We start from the raw sequence: 26,924 nt of genomic DNA, 5'->3' as shown, positions 1-26,924 counted from the left end.
CCTTTCAAGAATTGGTACGCTCTTTTCTTGAAGGACCCTGAATCGAATTGGAGGTGATATTTCAAAGAAAATGACGCCTTATACCTAATTAAATTCCGAATAAAAACTGGTCTCCTTCGGAAGAGGAACATGATATAAAATATCTAATTATACTTTAATTTCACATTTTTAGTTTAAAATTACTAATACGCGATATTTTTCTATTTATTTATTTTATTTTCATAACGTGTCTATATTTATCTATAACGAGGTACAATAAAACATATAATTACCTTGCAGGTTGTCAATGGCGCTAGTGAAAATAGACCAATTTAATGAAGAGGAAACATCATTTGGTTGGGAGGTGTCTCAGTATCCCAAGAGGAAATCTGTCTATGACAGGCTCGTGCCATTTAAGAAATTATTTGACGCCGGCTACGATTTCCTTGAAAAGCATTATAATTGGATGAAATCTAGAGTAAGTTTCAATAATTTTACTTTTGGCGACAAAATATCATCTAGACTCGGTGCGTAAATAGTCCAGTCATTTTACGGCGGTTGACCTCGAAAAATCGACCAGTATATTACCACATAAAACCTTGTATTTTGGCATCCTCAAACAGTTCTCAAAATTGACATATAGTTGGATGGTCCCAAGTTTTAAAGTCAGTTTTAAATAATAAAGTTAATTCTCTACAATATTGATAATACATACAAATAGCGTAATACCCATAGAAAACGAGAGATTTGCAAGAAATTTAAAAAAAAAAAACGATTTTGTGACCTTTGACCCCTGACCTTAAAACTGGCGACCATCCAATTATATGTGAATTTTGAGAACTGTTTTAGGATGCCAAAATACAAGTTTTTGTGTGGTAATATACTGCTGATGTCAATTTTCCGAGATATGCACCTAATTTGGCCTAAAATGACTGGACTAAAACTTCGTTTATTCACTAATAATATATATTTTCAAAGTAGCCCAAATTATTGCGGGAACAGTGTTGTCATAAAAAAATTAATGTAGATGGTTCTCTTTTCTCTTCTCTCAGTCTCACATGAAAGTTATTTAAAAATAATAATAATGCGGATTTCAGTTATCTCTGTTAAGTCTGATTCGTATAAAAGCTAATTTAATTTAAGTGAAAGAAGGTTTTTTACCTTAAAATTAACTTGAATAGAATTAGTATTAGTAAGGCGTGCGTGCCGGTATACCAAGCTACTCATTTGTCATATTTTCTTTCTTACAGGTGGGTAGCTTTGACCCAGAAGATATAGAAGGAGATGTGAGTTATTTCTACAAGATCGTATATAAGCTGGAGAAATCCTTCCAAGAAGTTCCTGCTACATTTGAACTAGCGCAATCTGTACGGTCAGTATTTAGTATATTTGGTGTAATGGAAATGAAATTTAGTTTATTTTTATATTAAAAAGGAGTTCTAATTGTTAAGTGGAGTAACCGGAAAACCTCGAAGTCATAAAATTGCTGATTAATTTAACTAACTACTATGTTACTTAACATTTATTTAACTAACTTTGATAACTACAACATTATATATTAATATTTAATTAATAATAATAATTTAATTGTAAGAATATGGTACAAAAACGTTATGGTGGTACAGTCTGAAGTTCGCGTATTCTGCCACACATAATGGCGTAAATTTGTGTTAAATTGAATTTTACATAAAAGTTACATACATCATAACATTATAGTCAATGATTGTAGCAACAAAATATCTCATTATTTAGATATATTATTACGTTATGAAATTGATATTAATTATATTTCAGGGAAATAATCATTAGTCAAATAATATTTTTTTCCGAAGGTACCTGTTGATTTTTAAAAACTCTAGTAGGAAGATATTTTAATATGTATTCAAAATTATTACAGACCTTCATTGCAATACAAAAGGAGTTTATATACAATTCCATTATTTTTGGCACAGCCAATTTCTCCCCATGCCTACTTCGACAGATGTCTATTCAGACAGATGTAAATTTATTATTTTAAAGTGTGTAACTTTTATGTTAGCATACTCCTATCTAGTTAATCTGCGTGATTAAGTTCCGAATAAAGGTAACTTGGATCTTTCTTCTAGCTAGGTGGCATTTCTACCTTCTCTACCTTTATACCAAAACTGATTTACAGATTAATCCATCGTAGACAAATTGAATTTTCAGATCTAAATTTGTATTTTAACTCTACAGGCACAAAATGGAAGAATTCAAGACAAACATGCCCATCATTCAGACATTGGGTAATCCGGGCATGAAACCGCGACACTGGGAGAAAGTATCTGAAATCGTGGGCTTCCCAATAGTAGTCGACGAAGAGTTGTCCCTAGAAAAAGTTATTGATTTCAACTTAGTAGATTACATTGAGAAGTTCGAGAGTATATCGGAAGCTGCTACTAAAGAAAATAACTTAGAAAAGGCTCTGGATAAGATGATGAAGGAATGGGCCGATCTTAAGTTCGACATACTGCCATACAAGTTAGTACATTTGAAATTGTGGATGTTGAAGCTTATTTAATTTCTAAATAGTGATGAGATAATGAAAACAAATTGACCAAACTAATGATTTCAGAGATACAGGAACATATATTTTATCAAGTGTGGATGAGATACAGTTGCTGTTGGATGATCACATTGTCAAAACACAGACCATGAAGAACTCGCCATATATTAAACCATTTGAAGAGATTATTTAGTAAGTTCAATTTCGAATTAATAAAAAATTCAGTACAATGACACGTATTTGCTATTTATAACATATTGTAATTCTTGAATACTAATCTAACAAAAATATGCTTTAATAGCGACTGGGAAGGGAAGCTGGTCCTCCTACAAGAAATTCTTGATGAATGGCTCAAAGTGCAAGCGACGTGGATGTACTTAGAGCCCATATTCTCTTCACCAGATATTCAGCAGCAGATTCCAGAGGAGGGTCGCAGATTCAGTGCTGTAGACAAAGTAAGTGAATCAATGAACTTGTTACTGAAATAGCTATTTAGCTGTTATGCTGATTTTTGCTTATACCCTCAAATGTTATTTTATATAGTAAAGAAACTTCGGCGTTTCATATTTTTGTTTTGGCGTTGTTGAATCTAAACCAGGGAAGGTTTTTCTTGATTGTATTGGACGGATTGGTTTTATGGAACTATTGATCGTGATGCGTGTAATTTGATAGTTTTGTATGAATCTGTGGAGGAAGCATTGTTCCTCCAACCTCAAGGGAGGATTTTCTACCACTGACTGGCCCGAATGCCCCAGTGGCTAAGGTCGAGAAGTTCTATATATTCCTAGCAGCCGTAATATCTTCGTTCGTGCGTTTCGGGGTTTGACGTCACCGCAGTGATTTGTAAGTGCAGATTGTAGATGTCGCTACAAACCAATCAAAATATAGCGAAATGTGAGTGGCGGTTGTTGTAGGGATGTTCAATGAAACACTTTGCTTCAAGCAAGGCTTTAGTCGTTAGTGGGGTTGTGCAACGCTGGATTAACAATCTACATGACACTTCTATTACTTATAAATATAAGTGTAGTCGACTAATTGACTTTATATGTGCGATAACTTGCTAACCTTTCGTTTGTGCTTCTAATTCTTAATTAATATATATATGTAATTAATGCAGGTTACATAACTCGCTTTATCGTTTATTGACATTGTAACAACAGAATAAAACGGTAACAATGTAATTAGTTACATTGGCCACCACGTCATACATTACGCAAACTAACATATATCCATACGCAATATCAAACAAAATTTTCAGTAACGATTCAAAACTTTATACATTCTCTGACAACAACAAAAATATACATCTTATGCAACATTAGTTTAATTATAAAATTTTAACTGTTATGTAGAAATTAATACAAGTACCTAAAATCAATAATACGTTAAATGGAGACCACGACAAATGAAAGTTTTTCTTTATCTAAATTTAAATCTAAATTAAGTTTATCTGTTAACTTGGTTATAGATGTGGCGTGAAATAATGAAAGCAGGATTCACGGAACCTCGCGTACTTGACGTGATAAAGATAGAGAAAATGCTGGATCGATTAAAGAAGTCTAATAATCTACTGGAAATGGTGCAACGAGGACTCAACGCTTATTTGGAGAAGAAGAGATTGTACTTCCCAAGATTCTTCTTCCTGTCTAACGATGAACTGTTGGAGATCCTGTCGGAGACCAAGGATCCGATGCGGTATGTGATGATAGTATTATTTGTCTATCAGGTGAGCCTCCTGTCCATTTGCCTCCTATTACAAAATAAAATATAGCGTAACGTAAATGTAACAGAGCTTAACCATGATGTTGAGTGTTTAAATGTTCTGTTTGTCTTGAGTCTAAGGCCCGTTTTCATACAAGTTTCTAAATTCTATGAATTAAACTATTTTATTATCAAAGATTTCTTAGACCTCTCAAAAGAAGATTGCTATTTGACGTTTTGGTTTTTTTGCTGAGCCAGTTACAACCACAACTAATTTTATTATATTGTGTGTGTCTTTTGTTAGTAATAAATGTTATTTCTGTCTGTATACGAGCTGTACTTGTCATAACGTCTTACTTCATGAGATCTGCCCTTTGAGTCACTGACTTAAATTACAGTGTCCAACCTCACCTCAAGAAGTGTTACGAGGGCATAGCAAAATTGTCTTTCACAGAGGAAATGGTCGTAACTCATATGCGGTCTTCTGAGGGAGAAATTGTAGAACTCACTATGACCATCAATACTGCTGCTGCTAGAGGCCAAGTGAGTCTATTTCGTAAATGTGTTTTCTTTTTATTGTATTATTTTGAATATAGTTTTTTTCTGAGTTTTTGTAGTCTATTAGTATTTCTAAACCAATTCTTAGGGTCCTTCATGAAAAGAGTGTAATAATTCTTAAAAGGCATCTTACTCGCGAGCAATAAGAGTGTCCATAGGCGGCGATATAACTTAACATCAGATGAACATTCTGCCCAGTAGCCCCCTTACCTGTTCTATATAAAAATATATTAGGTCAATTGATATTGTACGCAAATTACAGTAATATATGATAGAAAATTGAGGAGTCATTTTGTAATCGGGTTTTTTAATTATTATATCTGCTACTATTCTATGATCTATATTTTATACGGTTTGTGTTGAACTATTATTTCTTATCTAAAATTTTATTGAATTTTTGTGAAAAGTATATCATCAACGTAGGTACTGTATATAAATTCTACCTAAGAGGTGTCAACGTAATTATATGGCGATCATCGTAGAAACGATAATAACAAATATATGAAAAGAAATTTGTTTTAAATTCTCTTCCTCTGTTAGGTTACGGCATTTGACCGTTTGCTTCATGCATTAGGACAATACACGTCCCGGATATGTATTGTCCACGAAGCTACGAAAGCTGTAGTACCACCACCACCTATACTAAAAATAATATTAAGATAATTGCTAAAATATTTTAATTTATAGGTAGAAAAGTGGTTGCTAGAACTAGAAATAGCAATGAAATCCTCAGTACATCATTGTGTAGCATTATCGTATGATGACTATTTGAACAGGCCTCGAGAGAATTGGGTACTGGTTTGGCCCGGACAAGCGGTATGTATTCACAAATACTACTGGGCTACCAATTTTAAACAATGTTAGGTTTTCTATGTCTTTTATATGATAACTTTGTAGCCTTTTTCAAACTTTTCTTATTACAAAATACTTTATTTTATTTTTTAGGAGATTTTCTTTTATTAGTGATTTCAAATAGATGAATCAAATAGATTTTTAGAACAAATTGATGAAATTACAAATAAACGCATTATAACTTTACTTTAGCTTTTGACAAACTGTGCCATCGATGTCTTTCCAAATTTAGGTGCAATGCATAGCAATGACTTTCTGGACGTCAGAGGTAACAGAAGCCATACACATAAGCGTCAAAGCCATGAGAGCATATTGGGACAAGTGTAATTACCAAATATCCAAAATTGTGGATTTGGTGAGAGGTGAACTTAGTCTCCAGAATAGGATTACGTTGGGTAAGTTAAGCAATTAATTTTAATGTTTTTCAAATAGCTTTATAAGGGTTTTATCAATTTTTTTTCTGTATCTCTCGTAACAATAACATTATTTTCTAATGTATTAATTTTATTAAGAGACTAACTTTTAAGAGAGTACAGTGGTGCATTTAAAGTTAGTCAACGAATTAATTCTAGCTAATGAAACGCCAGTAACTTTAAGAACGATAGCGATTGATAATTTTGATTACAATTTTTTGTTTTTGTACCATGTGCTATATTGAGAGAACTATATCTAGAATGCAAATAATATATTGGTTATTGATGTCGCTCTTGATAGAGTTCCAGCGCAGTTAGGATTTGCTTCATAGAATTGGATTTAAAAAAATGGTTACATTTTGGTAAAATTGCTTGTAATAACAAAATATTTTTTGTTAGTAGTTTTGCTAAATCAAAAAATACATGAAGGATATAATTTAATTTTCTAGGGATATATAGATTTCGTGAAGTAATATTAAACGAAGAGAAAATACATGTATAAAATTTTTAAATTGAATTATTGCTTTAAGGCGCTCTGGTAGTGTTAGACGTCCATGCTAGAGATGTATTGATGGAATTAATTGATTTCAACGTTCAACAAGATAACGACTTCAACTGGCTCTCACAAATTCGTTATTACTGGGAGGTGAGGAATTTTACCATAAACGACATCCGGGTATTAATTAAGAGATACAAAACTTGGCTTGCTGATTCTTTAATGTAAATTTTTATAAATCGTAATAATATGTTTTACGATCTTTATTACTAAGAAATAAACGATTACTAAGATTTTTGGAAATAATAATAATAACAATTATTAATCCAATTAGAGACCGTTTTGTTTTAGTTAGTAAGTACAACTTATGGCTGATTTTATTACCAACATCAACATCAAATAAAAAATATGTGCGCGTAAGAAGTGAAACTTCTTTATGGCCTTATTTTTCAAAAAATGATCTACTATATGCAACTTTACAGAAATTGGTTAAATAAATTAAAATTAGATAAAGTTTAACAAAAGGCTTTTATTATTATAGGTATGAATACAAATAATACAATTATTTCATTTTACCTTATTACTACTAAGATTATTACAGAATTTCATTAATTGTATTAGATTTATTACTATCATTATTATATATTTTTGATTAAGATGACGCGTAACCGAAAACGTGACGGTAAATTTATTTCCAACGCCGATAAAGAAATTTCACTTCAATAAATTCACAATGAAATAAATAAATAAACAGCCTACTGGTACACTTGTCTCCCATGGCAGATACTGTCGAACAATCTGCAACTGAGTAAAGCCATCTATTGAAGTAAGGATATATATATTGGAACCATATCTACTGATCATCATATGTTTTAATTTTCATCAGTATCAGGAGAAGTTGTTTAAAATCGTTATTGGATATGTATCTTACGATATTGTACATTGAATCGTCTCGAATCGCGTCGACCTAACTGTACAAAGATACTCAATCTTCTACAATGCTATTTTATTAGGAACAAGAGGAAGACCTGAGCTGGCAAGTGGCCACAAGGATGATAAACTCCCAGTTAATGTACGGTTATGAATATTTGGGTAACACGGGACGTTTAGTCGTAACACCACTAACAGACAGGTGCTTTAGAACTCTGTTCGGGGCACTGCATCTTAATCTTGGTAAGTGGCCAATTGTAAAATAATATTTGGTTTCATTATATATGAGAAGTTATTAATAGTGTATCCATCTTTTCTAAGAAAAGTCAACTTTCTTCAAATTCTGTCATTTATTTATATCTTTGGTGACTAATAATACGTTATAACTGTTGGCGATCATTTCTTTTTCAATTGAGACTCTAGCATATAGTTTAAAATTATGAATAGTTTGAACTTAACGTTTTTATGCAGAAAAATGTTTTCTTTAATACCCATCGTTATATGCACTTGAAGACATTAATGGAAGAGCTGTTATCGATCTTTAATATAAAAAAATAATTTAAGGAGGAGCACCGGAAGGACCAGCTGGTACTGGTAAAACAGAAACAACAAAGGATTTGGCAAAAGCTGTAGCCAAACAGTGTGTTGTATTCAATTGTTCTGATGGGTTGGACTATATTGCCCTTGGGAAATTCTTCAAGGTTTAAAAAATTGCTTTATTTTATTCAAACGTATAATTTTTCTTACTTAGTTTTACAAAGATAAGATTTTTCCGACAGTATCTAAAATGATTTGTTAAATATAACGGTTTCTGGGTCCTCGGGGTGATGGTGGTGTGTGAGGATTTTAGTTTTACTCTATATTGCCACTCGCATACAACAAGCGAAATGATGAAGTGTTTATTGCTATGTAACAAATGAATGCAATGCTAGTGAAGAGAGTGCCTATGTCTAGCTATACTCTAGGGGCGTAAACCCGACGATTTAGGAAATAGCTACGCTTAGAAAACTAAGAAAGCTTGATTGAGCAAAATGTGCCTTGGCTCGTACATATATACGTATATCTTCTTCTTAATATATATATAAATCTCCTGTCACGATGTTTGTCCGCGATAGACTCCTAAACTACTTAACCGATTTTAAATTAAATTGGCACACCGTGAGCAGTCTGGCTTAACTTAAGAGATAGGATAGCTTAGATCTTTAATTATAGTCGCAATTTTATTTTATTGCAATTTTATTTTATATAGATGGCACTGCTATGTTAAACCGACAAACGTGTCATATAAGCTACAATTCAATATCATGATTACCACGTGTTATTGAGGCTAAAGTATAAATTAAATTTATTTTGTAGTAAACGAAATACGGTGAAATTCAATTATTCCTACTTTTTTTAATTTTTGGTGTTCACATAGCCAACCACGTGTTACTTAGACCGAAGTGTAAATTAAATTCAAATTATATTGATGATAATACAGTGAAATTATTCTTTCGTGTCACGGTATTACGGCTAACTAAAATCACATTAAGGAGAAACGAAGTTCGCGGGGGCAGCTAGTATATATATACATTTCTTTAACTAATCATTGGGAAGAATTTATTAATTACGTATAAACCCCCTTTTAAAATTTCACACAGTTTTACAATTTAAGTCAAACCTGGATAACTGACCGCTAGCCCAAGGGACCGTGAGGGTTTTCTTTTACAGAGATTTCTCACTAATCCGAGCTAGAAGAAGCTAGAAAAAGCTTACTGAGTTACAGAAGGCCTTTTTCACGTGTAGAATGTGGGTCAATGTAATACGGCAAATATGACGTCCTCGAACTAAAATAACAAATGTCCTATAAGCCCTAGATGGGGTCTGCCCCATCTGTCTGGGTGCGCCCGAGTCTACAATCCATTCTGTTTTGAGTATTTCACCTCGCTCCAAGTCTTTCTGGCTCTCTTACACCCGGTATCTGCAACTGTACGGTGCCAGGTTTGCCTGGGACGGCCGCTTCCGCTTTCATAAATGGCAAAAGTTAAATGCGTTTAAAACACTATATAATAGTTAATACTTTCATTAATAGAGTTTTCTCGCTCACCCAGGGCAGACTGTATTTTAAATTAAAATCTACGTTTTGTATCGTTCAAGCAATTTCCTCTTCCTCAGGGTCTGGCATCCTGCGGTGCATGGTCGTGTTTCGATGAATTCAATCGAATAGATTTAGAAGTACTGTCGGTGGTTGCGCAACAAATCCTTTCGATCCAGCGCGGTATCAACTCTGGCTCAACGGAACTTTTGTTTGAAGGAACACTTTTGCATTTGGATAAGAGTTGTGCTGTGTTCATCACTATGAATCCTGGTTATGCCGGGAGATCCGAATTGCCTGATAATTTAAAGGTTTCTGTGATGATTTATAATTTCTATATAGCAATTCCACTAAAGCCTTCATTCTTTTATAAGTTTTCATCGTAATTAATTTTTTCTAGGCATTATTCCGTTCTGTGGCTATGATGGTACCGGATTACGTATTGATATCGGAAATTGAGTTGTACGCTTTCGGATATTTGAATGCTAAACCTTTAGCGGTGAAAATTGTAGCCACATACAGGCTCTGTTCTGAACAACTGTCTTCACAGAGTCATTATGATTATGGTAAGAATATATGTATTAAAAAATGTGGCATTTACATTTCTATTACCTTTTAGGTCTGGGCCTCAAATCTGTATATATTTCGTGATTAGTTTATAATAGGAATATAGGTAGGACTTCTATGTTTGACACGCGCCGCTGGATATTTTTCCCTTACCGTACGAGCCAGTGTCAAATGTGCACATAACAATGGATTGGTGCAAAACCGAGGTTCAAACCTAGGACCTCAGTAATGAGAATCGCACGTTCGATTCTCTAGTAACACACTAATCGTATATAATAATAATAATAATAAAAAAATATATATTTCAGATATTTTTTAGCGTTTAGATAAATACGTTTTTTTTGTATCGTCTATTCGTTAATCTGGACTGTCCACTTTCTAAATTATCTTCCTCTTTTGCTAAACCTTCTTGAATACTTTGCTGCTCCACTTTTCTTTTCCTCTTACCATGTGCCCCACCCATTTAAGTTTATTTATTTTCATCACACAATGACACCATGTTACGGTTTCATTAATATCAAGTTAGGTATTTTCTCATCTAAACTAATTAAAAAATGTACATAGCCTTTGGATATTAGCAAATAGAGCAAATAATATTAACATATTTTTATTTAAGCAAATAAGAAACGAAAATGAACTGATAATATTTTTACTGTAATGGTAAAGATTTGCTCGCGGTTGATTCACTTTCCATTAAACATATCAACGATTTGTCTCTCTTGTCTTGATATTAACAATTGTAAAGTAATAATTTGAAAATAATAAAATAATTATGAAAATTCATGGCACTCTTTTTTCATTTTCATTTTTATTTAAGCCGTTGGTTACTTAAATGAATAAATAATAACAAAACTTTATCTTCATGACAATAACACCAAGCAGGAGAGAAATTAAATTCATTAAAAGAGAACAAAGGATGTAAATGGGCGGTCTTCTTCCTGACAAACCAAATATAAATAAATTCTCGTCGCAGTCATAAAGAACAGTTACTCAACAAAAATCCCATGAAATCTAGTTTTTAATGCGCTTAACAATTTTTTTTTAATTTACTATATATTTTTAATATTATTATCACATTCACTTTCTGCTACTAACTAGCTGTTGTGGAATAGTCTGCTCCACAGCATAATGGGACAAAGCCAGTTACAACCACAACACACACGCATTACACACTTAAAACGTACCTTTTTCTTTAAAAGAAAAAAAAGTTATTTGTTATTATTATTATTGTGTGCGTTTCGTTAGTCATAATGTCTAATAACTAAGCCAACTTGAAGTCCGAAACCTCTTCAGATAGTGTTTATTTATATATTTGTTTATATATATATATATAAAGGCTTAGTTATACATGTGAAGTTTGTAAATCTTCTCATGAACTGAAAACGACTTCACTAATAGGAATGCGAGCTGTAAAGTCCGTATTGCGAGCAGCTGGTGCATTGAAACTTCGCTATCCCGATGAAGATGAAGACGTGATACTGTTGAGATCAATTAAAGATGTCAACTTGCCCAAGTTCTTGGAGCACGATGTACCGCTATTTATGGTAATTGGTTTATCGAATGTATTGTGGTACTATGGAATCTGGAGTGTAAGAGACGTGAAAGACTACCTTTATCGTTTTCAATTTAAGTAATATGTGTGTTACGCACTTCTATAACACATCAGCGCTATGTATCTTGATAATATAATAATATTAATAATTTATTGCTAGAATATGGTCTTACATTATTAGACATCATATGAATTGGACAATTCTTATATTGTTTGTGCATATCATATCAAACGTTATTTAATTTATATCAACTACAGTGTCTCACGCAAATAATACATATTTTTCCAAAAGTAACACAACCATGTCGTTTTTTAGAGACTCGGAAGATCTTTTAATTATTAAATTTTGTCTTTAGTAATTAAGTAACCATGCCAGCATTAACTAAGAGATTGAAGAGTAAGAGAACTCTCCCGCCACTGGCTTTTCAAATTAATAATTTAAAAAAAGACACCCGGTAGAAAGGAACTGTTTGTTTAAACTGCTTCTTACAAAGTCTAGATTTCTATTTAAGCAAAAATAGATCTTAATTTTTTTTGTTATTTCGATAAAATATAGTGAGATAGATAATTTTTGTAGGGTATAATCGGAGATCTGTTCCCTGGTCTTCCATTACCACAGGCTGGTCTTCCACATCTCGTGGCGTGTCTTAAGGAAGTATGCGTGCCTCTTAATTTGCAGGCCAACGAGTTCTTTGTTGAAAAGGTATTTATGCAAAAAAAAAAAACTACAATTGTTGATCTTTGATAGATATTTTTGGGATTTTATTAAATGATTTTGTAATTTTTAATATTACATTTTTAAGATAAACTTAATGTATCGGAAGTTAGTTATTATATTAGTAATAAATTTTCATTATTTCAAAATATACAATATAATTTGAATCCTAGAACAAAAATAAAATTGAAAGTCAAGTCTTCGATCACTTGCCTCATATTCTGAGAAAATTTGCGAAATTAACTCGTTTATGAAGCTGAATTTTTTGCATTATAGGTATTACAATTGTACGAGATGATTCTGGTACGACATGGTCTTATGCTGGTGGGTTTTCCATTCTCAGGGAAAACTAAATGTTATCATGCGCTTGGGCATGCTTTGGCAGCTGTTTCGGAGAAGGTAGGAACATTGTAATAAATACATAAAATATTAATGTTGTGTCAGAGAACTTATATTATCATTAATAGATTTCATTTTACCGACAGATTTTTTCGTATTTAGAATATATAGAAACAGGTAAGGCTAAGCGCGCACAAGTTATTTTTGTCAATGTCACGTCATGTTTCTAAAGTGGAACTTTTTTGAAATCGAAGCTCGATCTGCTGATATGGATTTCGTAAAGACAGTCGTTGTCGGTGAACTCGCAAGGCTCAAAAAAAGCGAAAAGGATACTGGGTCCTGGGTGTGACTCCGAAAAGCCACAGGCTAAGTGGAAAGTTCTACGCTATGTTTTCTTCCCGTGCTTTAATTTCCAAATTTATGTCGAGTAGAATATCCATACATATCCGCAGACTTGTTATGAGTGAGGAACCAGTCTCGGTGCTAAAGTAACCTGTGAGCGCTAGCCCTAATAGACCATAATATAAACGTTTGTTAAAGCTGTATTTCCATAGACCCATTAAAATTTCAAACATCGCATAACTTATAGTCCAGTCAATTATTAATCGCATAACTTATAGTGAAGTCTTTGAAATTGGTTCAATTTCAAAGACTTCATTTCCTACTACTAAGAAAAAAACACTGCACGCTTGGCGGACCTATGCGACTTCTTCAATACAAAAAGTCCCCTCGGAATTTGCGTACCACCATATCGCGGGCTACTCGATTCCGAGTAAGGAAGCGTTGCGCGTGATTCATAAGTTCTTCATTTTCACACGTGTATATCTTACTTTTTATATATTTCATCATTGGAGCTTCCTCGTTTAAACATTGAGCATAAATAAAAACAAAACATATTTTAGGGTCTTATGGATGAGAACGCAGTGGAATGGACTGTGATAAATCCAAAGTCCATAACCATGGGTCAATTGTATGGACAATTTGATCCCGTGTCCCACGAATGGTCTGACGGTATCTTGGCTGTTAGTTACCGGGCTTTTGCCGTCTCTATTAATAATAACAGGTTTAATGCTATTTATTTTACATTTCTTGCCAATATGTACTGTATCATTGCGCACTTAGAGATAAGAGCTTTTTGCTATGTAAATACATTAGAAATGAATTTTCATTAGGCTTTGTAACACCTCAGTGAAGCGTTGTCTTCACGTATTTTCCCATCTTGCATGTATTGTTGTACTGCCTTTATCATTAAAATGTATAACTCTTACTAATAACCAAACTGTCTACCAGATTTTTTAACAGTAATTTACTTAGTATTGTCTTTTGTTAAAATAGCTTTTACACATTAAGAAAATCTCTTTTTGGACGGATTAAACTTATAGTTATTTACATGATTCTAAATTTTAATTTTTTTCCGACGTTTCGCGTACTTCGCGCCCCGAAGTTGGTATCGACTAAAAGATGACGTCATCTTAATAAAGATAAAATAAATACAGAGATTTAGAGTTATGTAAATAACTATAAGTTTTAAAAATAATACATAGCTTTAATCCGTTCAAAAAGTGTTTTTCTTAGTAATTTACTTGTGTAATTTTTAAATATGTAATTTTTTTTGAAGATTGTTTCGTACCAGATTTTTTTTTAAATTTTTGTCTTTTAGTACGTTTGCTTCACTTTAGCAGCATGAGGCAGAACAATATTAACATTTTTTTACTATTTTTCGTACAGAAATGACATCGTAATCATGGTAACAAACTGGCTTTAATTCCTGTATAATAAGGCTGAGTGGTTTCTATCAAATTTTAAACTATATTAAAGTCAGGAAGTCATTCATTCTATTATCCGACCATGACATGACCATTACATATAAAGAAATATACATTCTTATACATTTACTTTCAGGAAATGGCTAGTTTTTGATGGCCCAGTAGACGCTATATGGATAGAAAATTTAAACACGGTATTAGATGATAATAAAAAATTATGTCTCATGAGTGGTGAGATTATACAACTGGCTCCAACCACAAATTTAATTTTTGAGCCTATGGACTTGGAGGCAGCCTCACCAGCTACAGTAAATATAATTATCATCACTTTCTGTTAGATTTTTAATCGCACTAGAGAGAAATGAAAGTTTATAAAACGTATATTTCTAATCATTGATAGAACATGGTTTGAAAAATCGTCTTTTAAAGTCGTTTTTGTCTTAGGTTGAGTCCCTTATACGGAAAGCATAGTTTACCCTAAGTATAGTTTCTGGATCACCCTTAGCGCAATACCGTTTTGGTATACAGTCTTTAAGTCTCGAATCTGAATCAAAACAAAAACCAAGTTGTTATGCCACGTACTTTTGTTGGCCGGCGGCTGAAATTGGTACTATCGACGCCATTTTGAAACGTCAGACTGACATTGTCAGTTAGCTCTCAAATACAACGTGCCTCGTGTTTACTATCTACCAACATCTAATAAATATCCAATTAAAATGTATTTATTTTTATTCCTTGCATTATTGATTACAATAACTTAGTTTTAATTTTGGAACCGTTTGATCAAACGGAACTGGTTTGGTATTTTAATAGTTATTATTATGTATATTAATAGTACAGGTAACAAAACCTATCATATCAGTTGTACCTAAGTTTGTGTCACATTTAAGTCTAGAACTATATTTTCTATTTTTTTAAATACATTTCAATAAATTATTAAGTTAGTTAGTTAATTTTTATTTACTGGCAATACTAAAATTCATGACAGCGATGCTTTTACTGGCCAAGAAAAGTATGTGGCACTGTATATATATATATGTTCAAACGCATGACAGGTTCTATCAATGTTTGGAATTTAACGGGTGAAGCTAAGTTTGTTGATTTGTTTAACAATTAGGCGGGATACAAACAAGGTAATTAGAAGGTAAACCAGTCTTTAAAAAAATAAAACGAAACGAAACTATAACGCGTTTCGCAAGCTTGTGATTGGTCAATAGCATCTATGTATATACCAATCACACGCGATACGATTCGTCTTTTCGTTTGACGAATCACAATCAACCGAAATTATTTTGTTGTTATGACATATTTTAATATGATTTAAAAATCCGGCAATTCATAATCAATAATAATACATGTTATAATATAAATAATACATTTCTTCAAATATAAATAGATTATCGTATGTGGAAATGTCTGGTTTTTTTGATAGGTCTCCCGGTGCGGTATGATTTATATGGAACCCAAAGGACTGGGTTGGAAGTGTCTTTTGGAGTCTTGGCTTAACACGCTCCCATCGACATTACACGGATTTAATAAAAACATTATACGAGCGTTGTTTAACAGATTTATGTCGCCGCTGTTATGGCTTGTTGAATATTCTGGGAAAGTTAAGGTAAGTTATTTTTTCAAAGAATTGACATCATTTATTTTTCTTCTTACATTATTTTTCAATTTTAAGTGAAGGATCTGAAAATATTCTTTTTCTGTGATGAGATTTAATTTTAGGTCTATTTAAAGTATTTTCTTTCTTATATCTTGTCTATTGAGACATTTTATAATGTTCTTCTCCTTATTTGAATGTTTAGTTCATACTTTGTTTTAATATCAAACACATACATAAGCACTAATGGGCGTTGCCAGGGAGGCAGGTTACCTTGCCCTCGTAGAGAATTGAAGTTTCCACTTGCTTTATAGACTCGTACTTTTGTCATCCTCTATTTCTACTGGCTCCCCGCCATCCAACAATTGGCAGACTATACCCGTGTAATAAATCACACTTTCGGTCTTAATTAAAATATCTGTTTTATATTGAATTGCAAAAAACCCACATAAAACATGGTAAACAATGTTTAAAAAGGGGGGGTAAGCCACCACGGCCGTATGTTGTATGTAAATACTTTGTGACGGGTTATAGTTTCTGACGACAGTTGATAATCAAAACTTAAACGAACATCGTAGCTTTTACGTGTCAAAAGTTATACTAATTGCAAATCTCGATACGCAGTAAATTAATCTCAAAATGGCGGCGCAACCACCCCCTTGAACACCCCCCCCCCCCCACCGCGCGCGATGTGTCACCTTTCTCACTTGTTGTATGAATTTTTTAATCCTTTAGATATCCAGTGGTGTAATTTAAATTTGTTTATAGGGTGAGGATAAATTCTAAACTACAACGGCAAACTGCCCCGATTTTGTTACCATAAGGTTTTCTGGTATGGTAGCAAAGTTCACGCTTTGAAAATTTGTACCTCAAATGTCATAATATTGTGATTCACAGCAAATGTATATAACATCCCGTTCTAATTTGGTTGTTGCGTGTATGAATCTATTTGATACATTTATGGACGACTTCTACGACGAGAAATATATTGAGCAAATATCGGATCTCGATATTCGGGCGCAGCTGGAGGTAATACCATCTGTAATATTTTAATTAATTAACTACTATATAAATAAATAGAATAGTTAACATATGTGCTTTCGTTTTAAACTAATATTCTATGACCTTATATTCTCCTATTTTTTAATGTAGGTACCTAAAAAAAATAAAAAAGACGATTTTTATACGATACATAATATAGTTTATTCCATTAGTATATTGAAATATATTTTTTTCTATATCATAATAGAGATTTATTTATTATTAATTTCATCAAGAATTAGTGTACTTTAAACGCTTGAACTTACCATATTTTCAGCTTTTCATACAATTTGTATAGTTTACGTGTTCTATTAGATACATCTTAATTCTAAGTTTAGTTCTAATTATTACTTATAGGTACTTATTTATTTACGGTAAACTGGTCCTATTATATTTTCACGTTGTTCGTGGTAAATAAAGGTGTGTTGTAGGGTGTATTTTTCTTCTCGTGCATTTGGTCGATTGGAGCAACTCTGGAAGCTGACAGTCGGGAGAAATTCGACATGCTCTTTCGAGGTTTGCTCGAAAAGGAATTTCCTCAAAAGGTAATACGGTTTTCATTTTGAATGAAATTGTAAAAATTATTTGCTATATATATATTTCATTTTGCTGTGAACAGATACCGGCAAACTGCTTGAGCATTAAACAAGGCAGTGGGGGAAAGTTTGCGCTTCCCCCCCCCATTGATACCTTAAATCGCTTCGGTGCAGACAAGGGCGTTTATTCAAGATGTTTGCCGATATCTGTACTGTTTATATTATACGTCAAAAATATGCATTGTCGATTTAATATTTTAACATTTATTAACGGGGTTTGTCTTGTTTACATGAGCATTTAAAATAGCGGATATAATTACATTATTTACATAATTCCACGTTTCGAGCGCTACTAAATCGTAGTCTGTGAGATAAATATTCGTTAAAGATGTTCATTATATAATTTATTAAGGTATTCAAAAGTACACATAGTCCAACAGTAAATATGCTTAGTGCAACGCACGCTAGACGTATAGAAAAATTAATTAAACACTATTATTATTATTAATTAAACACATATATAAATTTGAGGTTTTGAATAGATTTGTCCTTCAATTAATAACTTTATAGTCTAGTGTTTTTTTTACTTCATAGTACAAAGTTAAATATTTCGATAAATATATTTTAGATTATAGAAGTGTTGAATTATCCCCGAGAAATACAGAAGCCAGAGAAACAATACATATTTGCTCTGCCAAAGGAAGGCCTTGTGTATGACTATCGATTTATTAAAGAGGTAACTTAATATACATATTATATTGTCTAAAGGACCCTACCATCTCTTTTCATCACAGCGTAAACATAATTGAACTGAAAGAGACAAACGAGTGAAATTTTGTTTTTATGAGAAGGGGCTAGTCTTTACTAACTTTATAAAGTAGAGATTTTTATTTCTGTACCTCACCTTTAGGGTAAGGGTAAATGGAAACCCTGGCAGGATGACGTGGTATCAGCTCCCCCAATCAGCAGGGATACTCCACCTAACCAGATTCTTGTGACCACGCTGGATAGCGTCAGATATTTGGCCTTATTTAGATTGCTGGTTATGCACCACAAGGCTGTTATGATGGTTGGACCTACGGGGACTGGCAAGTCTTCGTATATTATCGTACGTTGTTGTCACTTTTTAACGAAAAGACTCTTGTGTATGGTTATTTATGAACTAAAATTTATGTTCAAAGGATTTGAACCAATTGAATTTGTTTACCTTTGTTGTTTATTGTTTGTTTGTTGAAATAAAAATTTAAATAACATTTTTTTATGAACGATGTAGACGCCATGTCAGCTGTCATTGTCACAGATTGTAAATTAACAACGTCAAAGTCAAGGTTCTAAACGGATAACACTGGTCGTTATTTGTATCGTCAGTTGACAGTGACGCCATTACTACGACATTTATACTATTTGTCTGGTTGATCGATGCTATAGACTATAAACATCGCCTTAGATTTTTTTTAACTTAAATACCGTATGAGATATACGGTATTTAAGTTTAAGTAAGTTTGTTTACAAAACAAAAATTACAGAAGAAAATAATTTGTAGTGAAGGCTGATTGACGTTAGATTGGTATTGTTAAACTCATAGTTATATTTACAAATTGTAGAAATTTGTTACCTTTTGGCATTTATATAGAAATTTTGAATTCAATTTACATAGTCATATTGAAAGTAAGTATAACTATGTATCTAATTAAACGTATTTGATGTACGCTTTGACCCCTTTATATGAAAATCCAATTTGTGACGTACGGAAGTCGTACTTAGCACAGTCTCTAATATATAGTATAATAGCTATAGACTAACTCAATTTTTTGTGGAATTTAAGATTCAACTTAAAATAATATTTGTAGGATTTCTTAGTCAGACGGGTTGATACGAAAGTGTATAAGGCGCTTATAATGGCGTTCTCGGCTCAGACAAATTGTAACCAAACACAGGATATTATAATGGGAAAACTGGATAAGCGAAGAAAAGGTGAATTAAATTATGTTATTTAAAAATAAATATTATTTTCATGTTTTATATTATTCATATATTTATTATTAGTTCTATCGGGCTACCTATAATGGTAAAATAATTAAACCCATCGCTCCCGTATTACAGGAGTAATGCTCTACACATTTGAACCAAGCAAAGGTTTTTTTCATACAAACTTTTATCGCAACTAAGTTTATTGAAGAAAAAAATTGAGTTGTTTTGGGTGTACTTTCATACAATACTCCTACTTAAAAAGAGTGTGAGAATATCCTTTATTGCTATGTGTCGACCGGTTTTCTGTTTTCCGTGCGCAAATGTTGAAATTGCGCACATTGGGTCACAGTCGTGTTTCGACCGGTACGACCGCACTTGAGCCACTACTAAGCCTACAATAGTCCTACTTATGTAAAGACATAATGAAGCTAATTTCAAAATTATCGTATGTACATTCAGCGTTAATTTTTCTCTACACTTGTCTTTATATTAATAACTATTAAAATGAAATAGTCTTTTATTTCATTCATTTTGTTAAATATAATATCAGGTATATTATATGTGACTGTCTCGAGTCTTTCCTTCAACTTCGATTTTGTTCCTTTTGGAGTAGAGTCTCTTGGGCTGTGAGGTGCACAGGTGCTAATTAATGATTTAAGTTGGCAACTGGTAGATAGGAACGGTGACGCCAGAGCAGTGTGCTGTCTTGGCTCAACGAATAAGTATCGCAATACAGTAGGGAAATGTTGCCAGCATTAAAAGTACACTACCACAGGGACAAATCTTTTAAAATTTGTTTTAATTTTTTTTATTATTACTATGTAGGTTAAGAAAATTGTACATCATACAATAATTTGGTTTGTATCAAATTCTTATCTTATAATAATAATATCGTACGGTCATATATCTCGTTAAAATTAGTACCAATGAATAAATATTTAAAGGTGTTTTTGGTCCACCTATTGGATGTTACTCCGTGGTATTTGTGGATGACGTAAGCATGCCACAAGCGGAAACGTATGGTGCACAGCCACCCATAGAAGTGTTGAGGCAAGGCATTGATTTAGGACTCTGGTACGATAGGAAAACAAACGTTGCTATGCATTTGATTGATGTACAGGTATGTTTATAGACAATGCTACTTACAGTGTTAACTCCATGTAACGTCCCTCAATTGAACGAAGAACTCCCTAAAGCATCCAAACCAATTGGCTTTGGTTGGTTTAGCTTGTCTTCCATACAATGCTACACTCTACATAGCAATAAGGGCAACAATCGAGTAATAAAGTGCTTTAAAATTGCTAAAAACTGCGCAGCTGTGTGCGTTCTTTTGTCACATTACTATCCTAGCCCGCAATAAACTCGACTGTCGGCATCATGCATACGAACTTTCTAAGAAATTCGTTCTTATGTTTACAAATTAGGAATGTTCGCATGTGTAGACTGTTGTTGACCATAACTTTATTAGTCATGCAATTATCTATACGTTTTTCTTGTCTCTATAACGCCATAAAATACACAGTCCCTTCAGTATCGTTATATAGAGTTTACACTGTATATTCAAATTATTGAGCGATTAGGACACACAATACAGTTGATTGAGTTGCATTTGTTTTTGTTTTTGAGTGAAAACCTACGTAATGAATCGTAAGGTTAGCTTTTAGCTTATAGCATTTGGTTAAGTTTTTTACATTTATTTTATATAAAGTTCGGTAATTATATAATTTTGCAGTGTAACTTGTAATTTTATGTTTATTTATGCACTTTACCATTCGTATTTTTTTTAGTTTTTTTAGCCACTTGTTTTTATTTGTAATGTGGCGTAGTTTTAATTTCTGCGTGCTAAATGCGTAGATCAAAGCTACGACCTCAGGGATGAGAGCTCGGCCACCTATTCTTAATACATCGAGACACATAAGTGAAATATATAACTATTACATGTTAATATTAATATCCTATTATAAAATATAAATGTACATATGAACATAGTTTATGTGCGCGATGGGAAAACCGACGCCCGGTGCCAAGTTGATCACGCCGCGTTTTTCAAGACACTTTTCGTTCTTTTGTATCGACGAATTTGATGACGAAACATTGCAAGTTATCTTTGGCCGAATTATGCTGTGGCATCTGGATACAAGGTATTATATTGACCTGTATATTTATTTGTTTATATATAATATAATAATTTTTTTATGCATATTCAATAGGTCTGTCTTTATCGTTTGTCGTTTCAGCTATTTTTATTTTTAAGTAAAAAGATCGCAACAAAAATATTTCATTCATTAATCTGAAATGTATATTGTATTTAATTTTTTTTAAATGTGTGGAAATAAGTTTGTCTATTAAATGTGATAAAAGCATTGGTACCTAGGACGGTTAAAGTACCTAAGAAATAACTAGAAAAATATTTTTCCCAGAGGGTTCTCGAAAGACTTCGATCCCTGCATCGATGAGATAGTGGCAGGGACACTTGATGTGTACAAGGAGTGTCGTCTTAACCTCTTACCGACGCCCTCCAAATCTCATTATACATTCAACTTACGAGATTTCTCCAGAGTCATTTTGGTACGTGCATACAAATTTTGATGTTTTTTGTTATAGATGGTTAATTTTATAATAGTAAAGTTAATAAGGATTTATGGGTTGTTAAAAATATTTGTACTTCCTGAAACTGGATATGAAATAACTAAATAAAAACTCCTGAAGTAGTTCTATAAACCTCCTGAAGTAGTTATACAAACCTCCTGAAGTAGTTATACAAACCTCCTGAAGTAGTTATACAAACCTCCTAAAGTAGTTATACAAACCTCCTAAAGTAGTTATACAAACCTCTTAAAGTAGTTTTTACATGAAACCTACTTTTAGGGTGTCCTCCTATCAGTACCGGAAGTGACACCAGACCTTCAATCCATCAAACGTCTCTGGGTTCACGAATGTTTGAGAGTGTTTTCCGACCGCTTGGTCGAGGAAAAGGACCGCCAATGGCTTGTCACTTGTTTGAGAGAATCTACGGCTAAATACCTTAATGATGACTTTGATAAGATGCTTGGAAGACTTCTCGATAATCCTAAAGATAAGGTATGCCAGATTTATTATATTTTTAGTGGTATCTTTAGATAAGGTGTCTGGCGAATGGGGAATGCAGGAAACCATAATTGCGTATTGTTTTCTATGTTATAATCATCCTTTCCACCTAGACACCTGGCTATCCACAAGCGAAAGACTCTTTTGTGCCACCACCACCTTTTTATAGATCCAGCTACACGAAGAGGTATTTCGTACCGATATCACTTAGGAGCCTTCATGACAAGAGTGTACCGTTCCTTCAAAGGTCGGCAACACATACGCATACATGTTCGTTTGCCTCCCGCCCCATAAAAAAGCCAACATTGTTTTCCTCTATAAGGTGTTTTTATTCATCCATCACAATTTATTTCAAGGCATATAAAGGATTTATTCATTTAAAGGATCTTACGTATAAATTTATCAGCTCTTTAAAAATGTTTAACTTAAACTTAAAATACATTTCCTTACATCCTCGACCGTTTGGATAATGCTATTTGAATAATTTAATGGTTTCCTTAGATAACAGATCTACACCTTCGTAATTTGATTTACTGTGATTTTGCGAATCCCAAAGTCGACACTCGTTTCTATATGGAGACGACGAATATGGATCATTTGAACTCAACTGTGGACGCCTTCCTCGTCGAGTTCAATAATATGTCTAAGAAGCCGATGAATCTCGTACTGTTTAGGTGCGTATTTATAATCATAAGTCTGTGCAATTTTTATTGTATGTAAAAATTTGTTTAATATAGTAGAAAAATTAATTATATAATAAACATTATGAGGAGACATTTTAATAACTAGGAGCCAGTAGTATCACTACCTTAAAGGCCGGTAAAGCAACTGCAATGCAAACCTCCTATAATGATATGCAAATTTTGTTGCTTGCATACATGTAGAATATAATAAAAACATAATTATATCATATATATATATATATCAATTTTGATAACACATTTTGAAAGAAAACAATTTTTAACCGGATTAAAGCTATTTTCTTTCAATGTGTAAAAGCTATGTTAACCAAAAACAATAATATATAACACATTTTAATAATATATCGCGATAGTAGTATCACTACATTAAAGGCCGGTAAAGCAACTGCAATGCAAACCTCCTATAATGATATGCAAATTTTGTTGCTTGCATACATTAGTAGAATATAATAAAAACATAATTATATCATATATATATATAACAATTTTGATAACACATTTTGAAAGAAAACAATTTTTTAACCGGATTAAAGCTATTTTCTTTCAATGTGTAAAAGCTATGTTAACCAAAAACAATACTATATAACACATTTTAATAATATATCGCAATAGTAGTATCACTACATTAAAGGCCGGTAAAGCAACTGCAATGCAAACCTCCTATAATGATATGCAATTTTTGTTGTGTACATATATTACTTTAATATAATAAAAAAATAATTATATAATATTTAAAATAACAATTATGATAACACATTTTGAAAGAAAACAATTTTTTAACCGGATTAAAGCTATTTTCTTTCAATGTGTAAAAGCTCTATTAACCAAAAACATTGCTATAAAACACATTTTAATGATAAACACTATGGGCCACTAGCATCACCTTAAAGGCCGGTAAAGCAAATGTAACCTTATGGTGCTCATGGGTGGCGTTATCATTAAGTTTAAATTATAAATTTTAGTTTAGCAAAGTCATTTAGAGGAATTAAGAATATTTAACAAATTATTAAGAAGTGTTGAGCGTTCCGTAATCGTAAAGATTCTTGGATTTCAAATTTAACACCTATTCTTCTACTTTATGAATCCTCATTTATGTATCTCTATATATATTTACCCCTAGGTTTGCGATAGAACACGTATCACGTATTTGTCGAGTGCTAACTCAGCCACGGTCTCACGCACTCTTAGTAGGACTTGGTGGTTCAGGACGACAGTCCTTAACAAGACTGGCTGCTCACATCAATGAGTACGATCTATTTCAGGTGAATTTTCATTTATTTTTGTCGTATGGCGTGTAAAGACAGACGGTTGATTCGTTTGCTTGTGATTGGTCGAACAGTAAGGTTCTTTGAATTCATTGAATGAATTATAGTTCATACTTTCGTTTTAAATCATAGCGAAAGTAACTTCTGCGTATTTTTTTTAATAAGTGCCTTTATTTAATCTAGAAAATTGTTAGTCGGGAATCGAAAGTTGTCTTTGAATTTATGTAGATTAGATTAATATTTATTAAACTAAAAGGTGGCAGAACTATGCTTATATTAATGATTTATTTGAATGGAAAACTTGAGAAACATTGACTAAGCGTTCTAATAAAATTACGCATTACGAAGCGTTTGAGCGGATTCAAACATTATAATCATGGAATTATTCAAATTGTGCTAGGACATCTGAAGTATGTCACATAATATAATTTATTACCAATAGGGTATTTTTAAATTATCCGAAATTTCAATATAGGTAGAAATGAGTAGAACATACGGTAAGACGGAGTGGAGGGAAGATTTAAAGACGTTGCTACGGAAGTCCAGTACGCCAGACCTACACATGGTGTTTCTGTTTATTGAATCACAGGTATTTATATTTTGGTCTAGTCTTCAATTGTGTCGATCAACCGGTCGTAGCTTTGAACCCCGGCTCTGCATCTATGGTCTATATTCGCATTTAACACTCACTCGTTGTGAACTCGTTGTAAACCCGAAACGCAACGGCGTGTATCAGGAACAGGAGGCTGTCCACATCCTCGTCTATAAGAAAAAACAAATTATGAAACAAACCAGATACATACTTAAAAGATTGTAACGTTACTTGATTTTTAAAAGATGTTGTCTGTATCATAATACATAAAATATGGTGGAATCAGATACAGAAATCTGAGGCCCAGACTTAAAAGATTGTCGCGTTACTTGATTTTTAAAAGATGTTGTCTGTATCATAATACATAAAATATGGTGGAATCAGATACAGAAATCTGAGGCCCAGACTTAAAAGATTGTCGCGTTACTTGTTTTTTAAAAGATATTGTCTGTATCATAATACATAAAATATGGTGGAATCAGATACAGAAATCTGAGGCCCAGACTTAAAAGATTGTCGCGTTACTTGATTTTTAAAAGATGTTGTCTGTATCATAATACATAAAATATGGTGGAATCAGATACAGAAATCTGAGGCCCAGACTTAAAAGATTGTCGCGTTACTTGATTTTTAAAAGATGTTGTCTGTATCATAATACATAAAATATGGTGGAATCAGATACAGAAATCTGAGGCCCAGACTTAAAAGATTGTCGCGTTACTTGATTTTTAAAAGATGTTGTCTGTATCATAATACATAAAATATGGTGGAATCAGATACAGAAATCTGAGGCCCAGACTTAAAAGATTGTCGCGTTACTTGTTTTTTAAAAGATATTGTCTGTATCATAATACATAAAATATGGTGGAATCAGATACAGAAATCTGAGGCCCAGACTTAAAAGATTGTCGCGTTACTTGATTTTTAAAAGATGTTGTCTGTATCATAATACATAAAATATGGTGGAATCAGATACAGAAATCTGAGGCCCAGACTTAAAAGATTGTCGCGTTACTTGTTTTTTAAAAGATATTGTCTGTATCATAATACATAAAATATGGTGGAATCAGATACAGAAATCTGAGGTCCAGACTTAAAAGATTGTCGCGTTACTTGATTTTTAAAAGATTTGTTTTCTATTTAATACAAAAAATATGGTGCAAATCATCAAACAATCATTGTTTTGTTTGATTTTTTTATTACGATGCCTACAGTTTCATTACGTGTGATTTTTAACCATATTATTAAATATAATTAGCTTTTCATAGAAGCGAATGAATTATCAATACAATGTGAATCATGGATAACGGTGGCTCTTCTTACTTAATTATTATATATCTTGCGTTTTCTATTAAAGTTTAAGTAATAAATCTTTTAAGCAGTTGAAAGTGATTATTGTTAATATAGATAAAAGAGGAAGGATTCCTTGAAGACGTCAATAACATGTTGAATTCGGGAGAAGTGCCGAACATATTTGGTGCAGATGAGAAAGCGGAGTTGTGTGAGAAAATGCGAGTGGTACGTATTTATTTGCCCCCATAAAGCTTTTGCTGTCGTGTTCTTATAGAATTTTGTTTTATCTATCTATTACATAGGACATCAGAACATACGTTACATACAAAGCTTTATTCAAATACACAATACATGTTTTGGCATATGGGT

At 32.7% G+C, this 26,924-nt stretch overlaps 1 protein-coding gene across 1 annotated transcript in view; it reads left to right on the top strand.

Moving 5' to 3' along the window:
- Positions 1 to 26,924, top strand: part of LOC123707082 (dynein axonemal heavy chain 7) — a 56,811-nt gene that overhangs the window by 5,590 nt on the left and 24,297 nt on the right. Inside the window, exons 12-44 of the mRNA XM_045656864.1 lie at positions 280 to 457; positions 1,230 to 1,351; positions 2,194 to 2,478; positions 2,573 to 2,695; positions 2,805 to 2,958; positions 3,972 to 4,198; positions 4,603 to 4,747; positions 5,450 to 5,578; positions 5,847 to 6,009; positions 6,558 to 6,673; positions 7,537 to 7,696; positions 8,018 to 8,154; positions 9,608 to 9,838; positions 9,928 to 10,093; positions 11,493 to 11,638; positions 12,224 to 12,349; positions 12,638 to 12,760; positions 13,603 to 13,763; positions 14,603 to 14,774; positions 15,899 to 16,081; positions 16,967 to 17,098; positions 17,542 to 17,655; positions 18,275 to 18,382; positions 18,557 to 18,754; positions 19,497 to 19,620; positions 20,562 to 20,737; positions 21,607 to 21,758; positions 22,038 to 22,185; positions 22,486 to 22,698; positions 23,206 to 23,378; positions 24,526 to 24,667; positions 25,146 to 25,259; positions 26,670 to 26,780. Of these exons, the coding sequence (XP_045512820.1) occupies positions 280 to 457; positions 1,230 to 1,351; positions 2,194 to 2,478; positions 2,573 to 2,695; positions 2,805 to 2,958; positions 3,972 to 4,198; positions 4,603 to 4,747; positions 5,450 to 5,578; positions 5,847 to 6,009; positions 6,558 to 6,673; positions 7,537 to 7,696; positions 8,018 to 8,154; positions 9,608 to 9,838; positions 9,928 to 10,093; positions 11,493 to 11,638; positions 12,224 to 12,349; positions 12,638 to 12,760; positions 13,603 to 13,763; positions 14,603 to 14,774; positions 15,899 to 16,081; positions 16,967 to 17,098; positions 17,542 to 17,655; positions 18,275 to 18,382; positions 18,557 to 18,754; positions 19,497 to 19,620; positions 20,562 to 20,737; positions 21,607 to 21,758; positions 22,038 to 22,185; positions 22,486 to 22,698; positions 23,206 to 23,378; positions 24,526 to 24,667; positions 25,146 to 25,259; positions 26,670 to 26,780 (5,152 nt within the window). The remainder of the gene's footprint in view (positions 1 to 279; positions 458 to 1,229; positions 1,352 to 2,193; positions 2,479 to 2,572; positions 2,696 to 2,804; positions 2,959 to 3,971; positions 4,199 to 4,602; positions 4,748 to 5,449; positions 5,579 to 5,846; positions 6,010 to 6,557; positions 6,674 to 7,536; positions 7,697 to 8,017; positions 8,155 to 9,607; positions 9,839 to 9,927; positions 10,094 to 11,492; positions 11,639 to 12,223; positions 12,350 to 12,637; positions 12,761 to 13,602; positions 13,764 to 14,602; positions 14,775 to 15,898; positions 16,082 to 16,966; positions 17,099 to 17,541; positions 17,656 to 18,274; positions 18,383 to 18,556; positions 18,755 to 19,496; positions 19,621 to 20,561; positions 20,738 to 21,606; positions 21,759 to 22,037; positions 22,186 to 22,485; positions 22,699 to 23,205; positions 23,379 to 24,525; positions 24,668 to 25,145; positions 25,260 to 26,669; positions 26,781 to 26,924) is intronic.

Source organism: Pieris brassicae, chromosome 3 (genome assembly GCF_905147105.1).
Source record: "Pieris brassicae chromosome 3, ilPieBrab1.1, whole genome shotgun sequence".
NCBI lineage: Eukaryota > Metazoa > Arthropoda > Insecta > Lepidoptera > Pieridae > Pieris > Pieris brassicae.
This window is presented reverse-complemented; position numbering and strand designations above follow the sequence as displayed.